Source organism: Pristiophorus japonicus, chromosome 9 (assembly GCF_044704955.1).
Source record: "Pristiophorus japonicus isolate sPriJap1 chromosome 9, sPriJap1.hap1, whole genome shotgun sequence".
NCBI lineage: Eukaryota > Metazoa > Chordata > Chondrichthyes > Pristiophoridae > Pristiophorus > Pristiophorus japonicus.
The window spans coordinates 92,047,310-92,060,029 of record NC_091985.1 but is presented as its reverse complement, the minus strand read 5'-3'; the positions used below and the strand labels follow the sequence as shown (position 1 = coordinate 92,060,029).

At 46.7% G+C, this 12,720-nt stretch overlaps 1 protein-coding gene across 3 annotated transcripts in view; it reads left to right on the top strand.

Moving 5' to 3' along the window:
- LOC139273133 (clathrin heavy chain linker domain-containing protein 1-like) overlaps positions 1-12,720 on the top strand; it is a 170,878-nt gene that overhangs the window by 125,255 nt on the left and 32,903 nt on the right. For 2 of the 3 annotated variants that reach the window (XM_070889571.1, XM_070889570.1), the window contains exon 9: positions 7,407-7,609. In XM_070889571.1, coding sequence (XP_070745672.1) covers positions 7,407-7,609 — 203 coding nt within the window. Of the gene's footprint in view, positions 1-7,406; positions 7,610-7,769; positions 8,068-12,720 lie in introns of those variants that run through there. The other variant, XM_070889572.1, reaches the window with a different exon arrangement.

Here is a 12,720-nt window from a genome sequence, read left to right as displayed (position 1 = left end):
GCAGCAGCAACAAGCTCTTGGCTTTAAGCCAGGTCTTTGTCCTTCTGAGACCACATGGCCAAAATGGCTGCACTTATACCTGGCTCAGTTTACAGAAAAGAACGCGCCTTCTTTGACCTTATTGGCTCAATTGATATACCGTTAACCTTTAATTGGCTCGCTACCAAAGGTCCTAAAATGTCAAGTTGATTGATGACTTAATGCAATGTGATCTGTGTTTTCTCAAAACTGCAGCCAGGCTGCAGAGCTTGAATTCTCTATCAGTAAGGGAGGATAGGACAGGTTTGCCGCACGCTCTTTCTGCTGCCTGCGCTTGATTTCTGCATGCTGTCGATGCTGAGACTCGAGGTGCTCAGCGCCCTCCCGGATGCACTTCCTCCACTTAGGGTGGTTTTTGGCCAGGGACTCCCAGGTGTCACTGGGGATGTTACACTTTATCAGGGAGGCTTTGAGGGTGTCCTTGTAACGTTTCCTCTGCACACCTTTGGCCCGTTTGCCGTGAAGGAGTTCCGAGTAGAACGCTTGCTTTGGGAGTCTCATGTCTGGAATGTGGACGATGTGGCCTGCCCAGCGGAGCTGATGAAGTGTGGTCAGTGCTTCAATGCTGGGGATGTTCGCCTGGTCGAGTACGCTAATGTTGGTGCATTTGTCCTCCCAGGGGATTTGTAGGATCTTGCGTAGACATCATTTGTGTACATGGTCCATGTCTCTGAGCCATACAGGAGAGTGGGTATTACTACAGCCCTGAGCTTGGTGGCAGATTTGAGGGCCTGGTCTTCGAACACTCTTTTTCTCAGGTAGTCGAAGGCTGCACTGGTGCACTGGAGGCGCTGTTGAATCCCGTCGTCAATGTCTGCTCATGTTGATAAGAGTCTCCTGAGGTATGGGAAATGGTCCACATTGTCCAGGGCCGTGCCATGGATCTTGATGAGTAGGGGGCAGTGCTGTGTGGTGGGGACAGGCTGGTGGAGAACCTTTGTCTTACGGATGTTTAGCGTAAGGCCCATGCTTTCGTATGCCTCAGTAAATATGTTGACTATGTCCTGGAGTTCACCCTCTGTATGTGCGCAGATGCAGGCGTCGTCTGCGTACTGTAGCTCGACGACAGAGGTTGGGTTGGTCTTGGATCTGGCCTGAAGACGGCGAAGGTTGAACAGGTTCCCACTGGTTCTGTAGTTTAGTTCCACTCGTGGGGAGCTTGTTGACTGTGAGGTAGAGCATGGCAGCGAGGAAGATTGAGAAGAGGGTTGGGGCAATGACGCAGCCCTGTTTGACCCCGGTCTGGATGTGGATTGGGTCTGTAATGGATCCGTTGGTAAGGATCACGGCCTGCATCTCGTCATTGCATTGCAGACCCAATCCATATCCGGACCGGAGTCAAACAGGGCTGCGTCATTGCCCCAACCTTCTTCTCAATCTTCCGCCGTGGTTTTTCCGGTGGTCCCTACTTCTGCCCCACTGCTGCCAAACTCTCCTAAGTGTGTCATCAAAACGTGCATCGCCGATCTCCCACCTTGCAAACAAAATTCACCGTAAAAAATCTTGTGGCCGCAGCTCGTTGCCTCCAATAGTTTTTTCTGTCGGTGCACTGTGTTTGCAATGTGTGCAAAATGGCAGTGCGGTCACCATTAAAGGGGAGGCCGCACTGCCGCAGCCGCATTTCTTATTTTTTTTTGTCGGCCGACTGCTAGGTCGGCCTGATAATTATGTCCTCGGGTTCGGCCAGGCCGCCAACAGACAGCCTGGCACCCCCCTCTTGGGTGCCAGGCCACAGGCCCGGCCGAAACCTTCCCTGCTGGCCCAGTGGACCTAACTAAAATAATCGCAGAGCTCGCAGTGGCTCTCCCCTTTAAGTGAAAAGGAGAGACGTGGTGGTACTCCAGTGCAATGATATCATCAGAGCTACGCTGATGACTGACAGCACTGGACACTCAGCCCGCCCCCACTTCCGCCCCTTTTATGTCGGACCCTCCGCTTCCGCTCCCATTATGACCGACTTTTGCCCCGCTCAAAAAAAAGACAAAGAGCTGAATATCGCGCAAGAGGCCACCGCATCCATCATCATCATCATAGGCAGTCCCTCAGAATCGAGGAAGGCTTGCTTCCATTCTAAAAGTGAGTTCTCAGGTGGCTGTACAGTCCAATATGGGAATTACAGTCTCTATCACAGGTGGGACAGACAGTGGTTGAAGGAAAGGGTGGGTGGGGAGCCTGGTTTGCCGCACGCCCCTTCTGCTGTCTGCTCTTGATTTCTGCATGCTATCAGCGATGAGACTCAAGGTGCTCAGCGCCCTCCAGGATGCTCTTCCTCCACTTAGGGCATCTTGGGCCAGGGATTCCCAGGTGCCGGTGGGGATGTTGCACTTTATCAAGGAGGCTTTGAGGGCGTCCTTGAAAGGTTTCTTCTGCCCAGCTGGGGCTCGCCTGCCGTGTATGAGTTCGCACACAACCGGCGAGGCCTCGCAAATGCCGATGCTCGGCGTGCAATGCACATGTGCCGAGAACTGGCTTTTCCGATCTGTCAAAATTTATTTTGACAGATCCAACGCTTCCCCGCAGGAAGGACATCCGCGAGACAGAGAATATCTATTTGCCCAACTATTGCTCAGCGTTGCGGAGTTGGAGCTGAGGGTGGATTCACTCTGGAGCATCCACGATGCTGAGAATGACGTGAGTATCACGTGTAGCGAGTTGGTCGTACCACAGGGAAAGGGTCCACAGCCAGATAGGGAATGGAAGACCAACAGGAAGAGCAGAGCAAGGAAGGTAGTGCAGGAGTCCCCTGTGGTCATCCCCCTGCAAAACAGATACACTGCTTTGGGTACTGTTGAGGGGGATGACTCATCAGGGGAGGGCAGCAGCAGCCAAGTTCATGGCACCGTGGCTGGCTCTGCTGCACAGGAGGGCAGGACAAAGAGTGGGAGAGCAATAGTGATTGGGGATTCAATGGTGAGGGGAATAGATAGGCGTTTCTGCGGCCGCAACCGAGACTCCAGGATGGTATGTTGCCTCCCTGGTGCAAGGGTCAAGGATGTCTCGGAGCGGGTGCAGGAATTCTAAAAAGGGAGGGAGAACAGCCAGTTGTCGTGGTGCACATTGGTACCAACGACATAGGTAAAAAGAGGGATGAGGTCCTACGAAACGAATTTAAGGAGCTAGGAGCTAAATTAAAACGTAGGACCTCAAAAGTAGTAATCTCGGGATTGCTACCAGTGCCACGTGATAGTCAGAGTAGGAATCGCAGGATAGCGCAGATGAATACGTGGCTTGAGCAGTGGTGCAACAGGGAGGGATTCAAATTCCTGGGGCATTGGAACCGGTTCTGGGGGAGGTGGGACCAGTACAAACCGGACGGTCTGCACCTGGGCAGGACCGGAACCAATGTCCTAGGGGGAGTGTTTGCTAGTGCTGTTGGGGAGGATTTAAACTGATATGGCAGGGGGATGGGAACCAATGCAGGGAGACAGAGGGAAACAAAAAGGAGGCAAAAGCAAAAGACAGAAAGGAGATGAGGAAAAGTGGAGGGCAGAGAAACCCAAGGCAAAGAACAAAAAGGGCCACTGTACAGCAAAATTCTAAAAGGACAAAGGGTGTTAAAAGAACAAGCCTGAAGGCTTTGTGTCTTAATGCAAGGAGTATCCGCAATAAAGTGGATGAATTAACTGTGCAAATAGATGTTAACAAATATGATGTGATTGGGATTACGGAGACGTGGCTCCAGGATGATCAGGGCTGGGAACTCAACATCCAGGGGTATTCAACATTCAGGAAAGATAGAATAAAAGGAAAAGGAGGTGGGGTAGCATTGCTGGTTAAGGAGCAAATTAAGGCAATAGTTCGGAAGGACATTAGCTTGGATGATGTGGAATCTATATGGATAGAGCTGCAGAATACCAAAGGACAAAAAACGTTAGTGGGAGTTGTGTACAGACCTCCAAACAGTAATAGTGATGTTGGGGAGGGCATCAAACATGAAATTAGGGGTGCGTGCAATAAAGGTGCAGCAGTTATAATGGGTGACTTTAATATGCACATAGATTGGGTTAACCAAACTGGAAGCAATACGGTAGAGGAGGATTTCCTGGAGTGCATAAGGGATGGTTTTTTAGACCAATATGTCGAGGAACCAACTAGGGGGGAGGCCATCTTAGACTGGGTGTTGTGTAATGAGAGAGGATTAATTAGCAATCTCGTTGTGCGAGGCCCCTTGGGGAAGAGTGACCATAATATGGTGGAATTCTGCATTAGGATGGAGAATGAAACAGTTAATTCAGAGACCATGGTCCAGAACTTAAAGAAGGGTAACTTTGAAGGTATGAGGCGTGAATTGGCTAGGATAGATTGGCGAATGATACTGAAGGGGTTGACTGTGGATGGGCAATGGCAGACATTTAGAGACCGCATGGATGAACTACAACAATTGTACATTCCTGTCTGTCGTAAAAATAAAAAAGGGAAGGTGGCTCAACCGTGGCTATCAAGGGAAATCAGGGATAGCATTAAAGCCAAGGAAGTGGCATACAAATTGGCCAGAAATAGCAGCGAACCCGGGGACTGGGAGAAATTTAGAACTCAGCAGAGGAGGACAAAGGGTTTGATTAGGGCAGGGAAAATGGAGTATGAGAAGAAGCTTGCAGGGAACATTAAGACGGATTGCAAAAGTTTCTATAGATATGTAAAGAGAAAAAGGTTAGTAAAGACAAATGTAGGTCCCCTGCAGTCAGAATCAGGGGAAGTCATAACGGGGAACAAAGAAATGGCGGACCAATTGAACAAGTACTTTGGTTCGGTATTCGCTGAGGAGGACACAAACAACCTTCCGGATATAAAAGGGGTCGGAGGGTCTAATAAGGAGGAGGAACTGAGGGAAATCCTTATTAGTCGGGAAATTGTGTTGGGGAAATTGATGGGATTGAAGGCCGATAAATCCCCAGGGCCTGATGGACTGCATCCCAGAGTACTTAAGGAGGTGGCCTTGGAAATAGTGGATGCATTGACAGTCATTTTCCAACATTCCATTGACTCTGGATCAGTTCCTATGGAGTGGAGGGTAGCCAATGTAACCCCACTTTTTAAAAAAGGAGGGAGAGAGAAAACAGGGAATTACAGACCGGTCAGCCTGACATCGGTAGTGGGTAAAATGATGGAATCAATTATTAAGGATGTCATCGCAGTGCATTTGGAAAGAGGTAATATGATAGGTCCAAGTCAGCATGGATTTGTGAAAGGGAAATCATGCTTGACAAATCTTCTGGAATTTTTTGAGGATGTTTCCAGTAGAGTGGACAAGGGAGAACCAGTTGATGTGGTATATTTGGACTTTCAGAAGGCTTTCGACAAGGTCCCACACAAGAGATTAATGTGCAAAGTTAAAGCACATGGGATTGGGGGTAGTGTGCTGACATGGATTGAGAACTGGTTGTCAGACAGGAAGCAAAGAGTAGGAGTAAATGGGGACTTTTCAGAATGGCAGGCAGTGACTAGTGGGGTACCGCAAGGTTCTGTGCTGGGGCCCCAGCTGTTTACACTGTACATTAATGATTTAGACGAGGGGATTAAATGTAGTATCTCCAAATTTGCGGATGACACTAAGTTGGGTGGCAGTGTGAGCTGCAAGGAGGATTCTATGAGGCTGCAGAGCGACTTGAATAGGTTAGGTGAGTGGGCAAATGCATGGCAGATGAAGTATAATGTGGATAAATGTGAGGTTATCCACTTTGGTGGTAAAAACAGAGAGACAGACTATTATCTGACAGATTAGGAAAAGGGGAGGTGCAAAGAGACCTGGGTGTCATGGTACATCAGTCATTGAAGGTTGGCATGCAGGTACAGCAGGCGGTTAAGAAAGCAAATGGCATGTTGGCCTTCATAGCGAGGGGATTTGAGTACAAGGGCAGGGAGGTGTTGCTACAATTGTACAGGGCCTTGGTGAGGCCACACCTGGAGTATTGTGTACAGTTTTGGTCTCCTAACCTGAGGAAGGACATTCTTGCTATTGAGGGAGTGCAGCGAAGGTTCACCAGACTGATTCCCGGGATGGCGGGACTGACCTATCAAGAAAGACTGGATCAACTGGGCTTGTATTCACTGGAGTTCAGAAGAATGAGAGGGGACCTCATAGAAACGTTTAAAATTCTGACGGGGTTAGACAGGTTAGATGCAGGAAGAATGTTCCCAATGTTGGGGAAGTCCAGAACCAGGGGACACAGTCTAAGGATAAGGGGGAAGCCATTTAGGACCGAGATGAGGAGGAATTTCTTCACCCAGAGAGTGGTGAACCTGTGGAATTCTCTACCACAGAAAGTTGTTGAGGCCAATTCACTAAATATATTCAAAAAGGAGTTAGATGAAGTCCTTACTACTAGGGGAATCAAGGGGTATGGTGAGAAAGCAGGAATGGGGTACTGAAGTTGCATGTTCAGCCATGAACTCATTGAATGGCGGTGCAGGCTAGAAGGGCCGAATGGCCTACTCCTGCACCTATTTTCTATGTTTCTATTTTTCTATGAATGTCCTTCAAACTCTTATGCCTGTTAAAATCAGGCGTATAACCTACTTTTACAAGCGTAAGAGTTAAAACATAGAAAAATTTAATTTAATCACTCATTTTTATATTAAAACCTTGTCCATTAAGGTAAGTTTATTTTTTAACCCTATTAAATAACATTAAATTTTTTTAAAAATATTTTTTTCTAAAACATTTAATTACATTCAATTTCAATTAATTTTAAATATGTGAGGTGTTTTTTTTAATTTATTGCGTTGTGTTTCTTGTTTTAGGAGGATATTCTCATTGATAGTAAGGGGAGCTCGTAAAATGAGAGCTTCCATTATTATCAATGAGAATACTACATAGTGATTGGTGGTCCAGGCCCACGTGATTCCAGAATACGAATATGTACCTGGAGGACATGTTCCCATATGCTGCACAGCGAATGGAGGTCCCCAACTGGAATCCTACATTCCTCCGGGACCATTAGGTATTTTCGTAGATTTTTTTTCGGGTTGGAGGCGTTCATCCGTAGGAAGTCTCCGACCACAATTTTTCCCCCAATGACTTGCATCTTCCCAAAGATAATGCACACTGGTTAAGTAGTCCACACAATATTCAGAAATATTGTACTAAATAAGCAGAATGTAAGGGGATGAAATTCAACTTCTGCGGGAGTGCAAAATGAGCGACAGCAGATTGACCGCCCATTATATTGACCGACCGATTTTCTTTTCCATTGCTGGCTGATCAGCTACTGTCCATTTTGTGTGCACCGCCGAAGTTAAATTTCATCTTTTAATATTCTTAATTAATAGATCATATTACATCCAACAGCTTGTGAGTATTTTCTGTTCTTTTATTTATAACCCTTTTGATTCTTCGGTAAATTTTTTCTTTCTCTTGTCCTCGTTAGACTGACGTGTTCTGAAGCTCTGGGAGAGGTGATTTGCGATTATGGAGATACTGAGCTGCGAAACTTGGGCACATGCATGGCCCTGGCTCAGATTGTCTACAATAAGTGTGCTGTGTACAAGAAGGCTGCTCTCTGCATGTGCAGGCAGGGGCAGATTTCTGGGGCAATGGCATATATTCAAGAGTCCAAAAAGTTCAGCTTGGGTAAGGATCTAAAGAAGTGATTTCATTATAATCTGGTAAATGTGATTAATATTGTAATGAGAGTTTAGATGGCAACATCCTCCTGAATATGACCTGTGTTGTGAGCTTAACTATTACAAAATCTCCTCTCTGTTAACTCTCCTGCTCTTCTTCGAAATAGTGCCATGGGATCTTTTACGTCCACCTGAAAAGTAGACGGAGCTGCGGTTTAACGTCTCATCCGAAAGACGGCACCTCTGCCAGTGCAGCTGTCCTTCAGTACTACATTGGAGTGTCAGCCTAGATTTTCATGCTCAAGTCTCTGGAGTGGAACTTGAACCCACAACCTTCTGACTCAGAGGCAAGCATGCTACCAACTGAGCCACTGACTGACATGCAATAATTGGCCATTAGGGTGCACTATTCTCCTTCCCTTTGGAGAATTCCCTCGTTCCTGCCATTCCCCTCCCTTCCCATCATTGTCAGCGGGATAAATACTGTTCTCTGCAGCCGCAACCGGGAATTCCGAAGGTTGTGTTACCTGCCTGGTTCCAGAATAAAGGATGTCTCCTCGCGTCTGGAGAAGAACTTGGAGTGGGAGGGGGAAGATCCAATTGCTGTGGTCCATGAAGGAACCAACGACTTGGGTAGAACTAAGAATGAGGTTCTGCTGAGAGCGTTTGAGGAGATGGGGTCGAAATTAAAACGCAGAACCGCACAGGTAATAATCTCTGGATTGTTACCTGAGCCACGCTCAAATTGGCACAGAGAGAGAGAAAATGGGGAATTACAGACCAGTTAGCCTGACATCAGTAGTAGAGAAAATGCTAGAATCTATTATTAAGGACGTGGACAGGGCACTTAGAAAATAATAATAGGATTGGGAAGAGTCGACACATATTTATGAAAGGGAAATCATGTTTGACAAATCTGTTTTTTGAGGTTGTAACGAGCAGAATAGATAAGGCGGAACCAGTGGATGTGGTGTATTTTGATTTTCAGGAGGGATTCGATAAGATGCCACACAAGTTGTTATTAACAAAATTAGGGTTCATAGGATTGGGGGTAATATACTAGCATGGATTGAGGATTGGTTAATGGACAGAAAACTGAGAGTAGGAATAAACAGGTCATTTACGGGTTGTCAGGCTGTAACTAGTGGGGTACTACAAGGATCAGTGCTTGGGACAGCTATTCACAGTCTATATCAATGATTTGGTGAGGGGACCAAATGTAATATATCCAACTTCTGCTATTATCATCTCAAGTCGCCCCTTCATCCCTTTTGTCTCACAAATCTCTCCTGTCTTCCACCTTATCACAGACCTTCCCTTTTGTTCTTTCCTCCCCTCCCCCTTTCAGTGCTCCTGAAGAATTTGTTCATTTCCAACATTCGCCAGTTCTGACGAAGGGTCATCGACCCGAAACATTAACTCTGCTTCTCTCCACAGATGCTTCCTGGCCCGCTGAGATTTCCAGCATTTTCTGTTTTTATTTCAGATTCCAGCATCTGCAGTATTTTGCTTTTGTGATACAGGTACAACGTCCGAAATCTGGCAACCTTGGGACTGAGACCGTGCCGGTTTTCGTATTTTCTGGATTTCGGACAAGAAAATCAGTATGTCCGAAATCCAGAAACCTTGGGATCGAGATCGTGCCGGTTTTCGGATTTTTTCAGATTTAGGTCCTCGCTGCTGGTGCTCCTTACTGCCTGCCGACCCTCCACTTCTTGCCGCCAGGTGATTCACCGATCCTCGCCTCCTGCCGACCCTCCGATCCTCGCTGCCCGCCGATTCTCGCCACCCGTGGCCCCCCGGCGCTGCGGTTTTTACCAGTTTCCGTGTTCCTCGCTGCCCGATGTCGCCATCTTGGCCACCACAAAAATGTCCGGTTTTCGGACAATTCCGGTTTTCAGACAGTTGCATTCTTGATGTTGTACCTGTATATACAAGTTTGCTGCTGATACAATGCTAGGTGGGATTGTAAATTGTGAGGAGGATGCAAAGAGGCTTCAAGAGGCTAAGTGAGTGGGCAAGAACATGGCAAATGGAATATAATGTGGAGAAATTAGATGTTATCCACTTTGGTAGGAAAAATAGAAAAGCAGAGTATTTTTTAAATGGTGAGAGATTGGGAAATGCTGGTGTTCAGAAGGATCTGGGGGTGTCCTTATACACAAATCACTGAAAGTTAACATGCAGGTACAGCAAGCAACTACGAAAGCAAATGGTATGTTGGCCTTTATTACAAGAGGATTTGAGTATAAGAGTAAAGACATCTTTCTGCAATTATATAGGGCCCTGGTGAGACCACACCTCGAGTATTGTGTACAGTTTTGGTCTCCTTATCTAAGGAAGGATAAGTGCACCAGACTGATTCCTGGGATGGGGGGTTTGTCCTATGAGGAGAGATTGAATAGACTAGTCCTATATTCTCTAGAGTTTAGAAGAATGAGAAGTGATCTCATTGAAACATACACAGTTCTTACAGGGCTTGACAGGGTCATCATAGGCAGTCCCTTGGAATCGAGGAGGACTTGCTTCCACTCCCAAAGTGAGTTCTTTGATGGCTGAACAGTACGATACGAGAGCCACAGACCCTGTTACAGGTGGGACAGACATTCGTCGAGGGAAGCTATTGGTGGGGTTGGTTTGCCGCGCGCTCCTTCCGCTGCCTGCGCTTGGCCTCTTCATGCTCTTTGCATTGAGACTCGAAGAGCTCAACGCCCTCCCAGATGGACTTTCTCCACCTCGAGCAGTCATAGAAACATAGAAACATAGAAAATAGGTGCAGGAGTAGGCCATTCGGCCCTTCTAGCCTGCACCGCCATTCAATGAGTTCATGGCTGAACATTCAACTTCAGTACCCCATTCCTGCTTTCTCGCCATACCCCTTGATCCCCCTAGCAGTAAGGACCTCATCTAACTCCTTTTTGAATATATTTAGTGAATTGGCCTCAACAACTTTCTGTGGTAGAGAATTCCACAGGTTCACCACTCTCTGGGTGAAGAAGTTCCTCCGCATCTCGGTCCTAAATGGCTTACCCCTTATCCTTAGACTGTGACCCCTGGTTCTGGACTTCCCCAACATTGGGAACATTCTTCCTGCATCTAACCTGTCTAACCCCGTCAGAATTTTATATGTTTCTATGAGGTCCCCTCTCATTCTTCTGAACTCCAGTGAATACAAGCCCAGTTGATCCAGTCTTTCTTGATAGGTCAGTCCCGCCATCCCGGGAATCAGTCTGGTGAACCTTCGCTGCACTCCCTCAATAGCAAGAATGTCCTTCCTCAGGTTAGGAGACCAAAACTGTACACAATACTCCAGGTGTGGCCTCACCAATGCCCTGTACAACTGTAGCAACACCTCCCTGCCCCTGTACTCAAATCCCCTTGCTATGAAGGCCAACATGCCATTTGCTTTCTTAACCGCCTGCTGCACCTGCATGCCAACCTTCAATGACTGATGTACCATGACACCCAGGTCTCTTTGCACCTCCCCTTTTCCTAATCTGTCACCATTCAGATAATAGTCTGTCTCTCTGTTTTTACCACCAAAGTGGATAACCTCACATTTATCCACATTATACTTCATCTGCCATGCATTTGCCCACTCACCTAACCTATCCAAGTCGCTCTGCAGCCTCACAGCATCCTCCTCGCAGCTCACACTGCCACCCAACTTAGTGTCATCCGCAAATTTGGAGATACTACATTTAATCCCCTCATCTAAATCATTAATGTACAGTGTAAACAGCTGGGGCCCCAGCACAGAACCTTGCGGTACCCCACTAGTCACTGCCTGCCATTCTGAAAAGTACCCATTTACTCCTACTCTTTGCTTCCTGTCTGACAACCAGTTCTCAATCCATGTCAGTACACTACCCCCAATCCCATGTGCTCTAACTTTGCACATCAATCTCTTGTGTGGGACCTTGTCGAACACCTTCTGAAAGTCCAAATATACCACATCAACTGGTTCTCCCTTATCCACTCTACTGGAAACATCCTCAAAAAATTCCAGAAGATTTGTCAAGCATGATTTCCCTTTCACAAATCCATGCTGACTTGGACCTATCATGTCACCTCTTTCCAAATGCACTGCTATGACATCCTTAATAATTGATTCCATCATTTTACCCACTACCGATGTCAGGCTGACCGGTCTATAATTCCCTGTTTTCTCTCTCCCTCCTTTTTTAAAAAGTGGGGTTACATTGGCTACCCTCCACTCCATAGGAACTGATCCAGAGTCAATGGAATGTTGGAAAATGACTGTCAACGCATCCACTATTTCCAAGGCCACCTCCTTAAGTACTCTGGGATGCAGTCCATCAGGCCCTGGGGATTTATCGGCCTTCAATCCCATCAATTTCCCCAACACAATTTCCCGGCTAATAAGGATTTCCCTCAGTTCCTCCTCCTTACTAGACCCCCCCACCCCTTTTATAACCGGAAGGTTGTTCGTGTCCTCCTTCGTGAATACCGAACCAAAGTACTTGTTCAATTGGTCCGCCATTTCTTTGTTCCCCGTTATGACTTCCCCTGATTCTGACTGCAGGGGACCTACATTTGTCTTTACTAACCTTTTTCTCTTTACATATCTATAGAAACTTTTGCAATCCGTCTTAATGTTCCCTGCAAGCTTCTTCTCATACTCCATTTTCCCTGCCCTAATCAAACCCTTTGTCCTCCTCTGCTGAGTTCTAAATTTCTCCCAGTCCCCAGGTTCGCTGCTATTTCTGGCCAATTTGTATGCCACTTCCTTGGCTTTAATACTATCCCTGATTTCCCTTGATAGCCACGGTTGAGCCACCTTCCCTTTTTTATTTCTATGCCAGACAGGAATGTACAATTGTTGTAATTCATCCATACGGTCTCTAAATGTCTGCCATTGCCCATCCACTGTCAACCCCTTAAGTATCATTCGCCAATCCATCTCAGCCAATTCACGCCTCATACCTTCAAAGTTAGCCTTCTTTAAGTTCTGGACCATGGTCTCTGAATTAACTGTTTCATTCTCCATCCTAATGCAGAATTCCACCATATTATGGTCACTCTTCCCCAAGGGGCCTCGCACAACGAGATTGCTAATTAATCCTTTCTCATTACATAACACCCAGTCTAAGATGG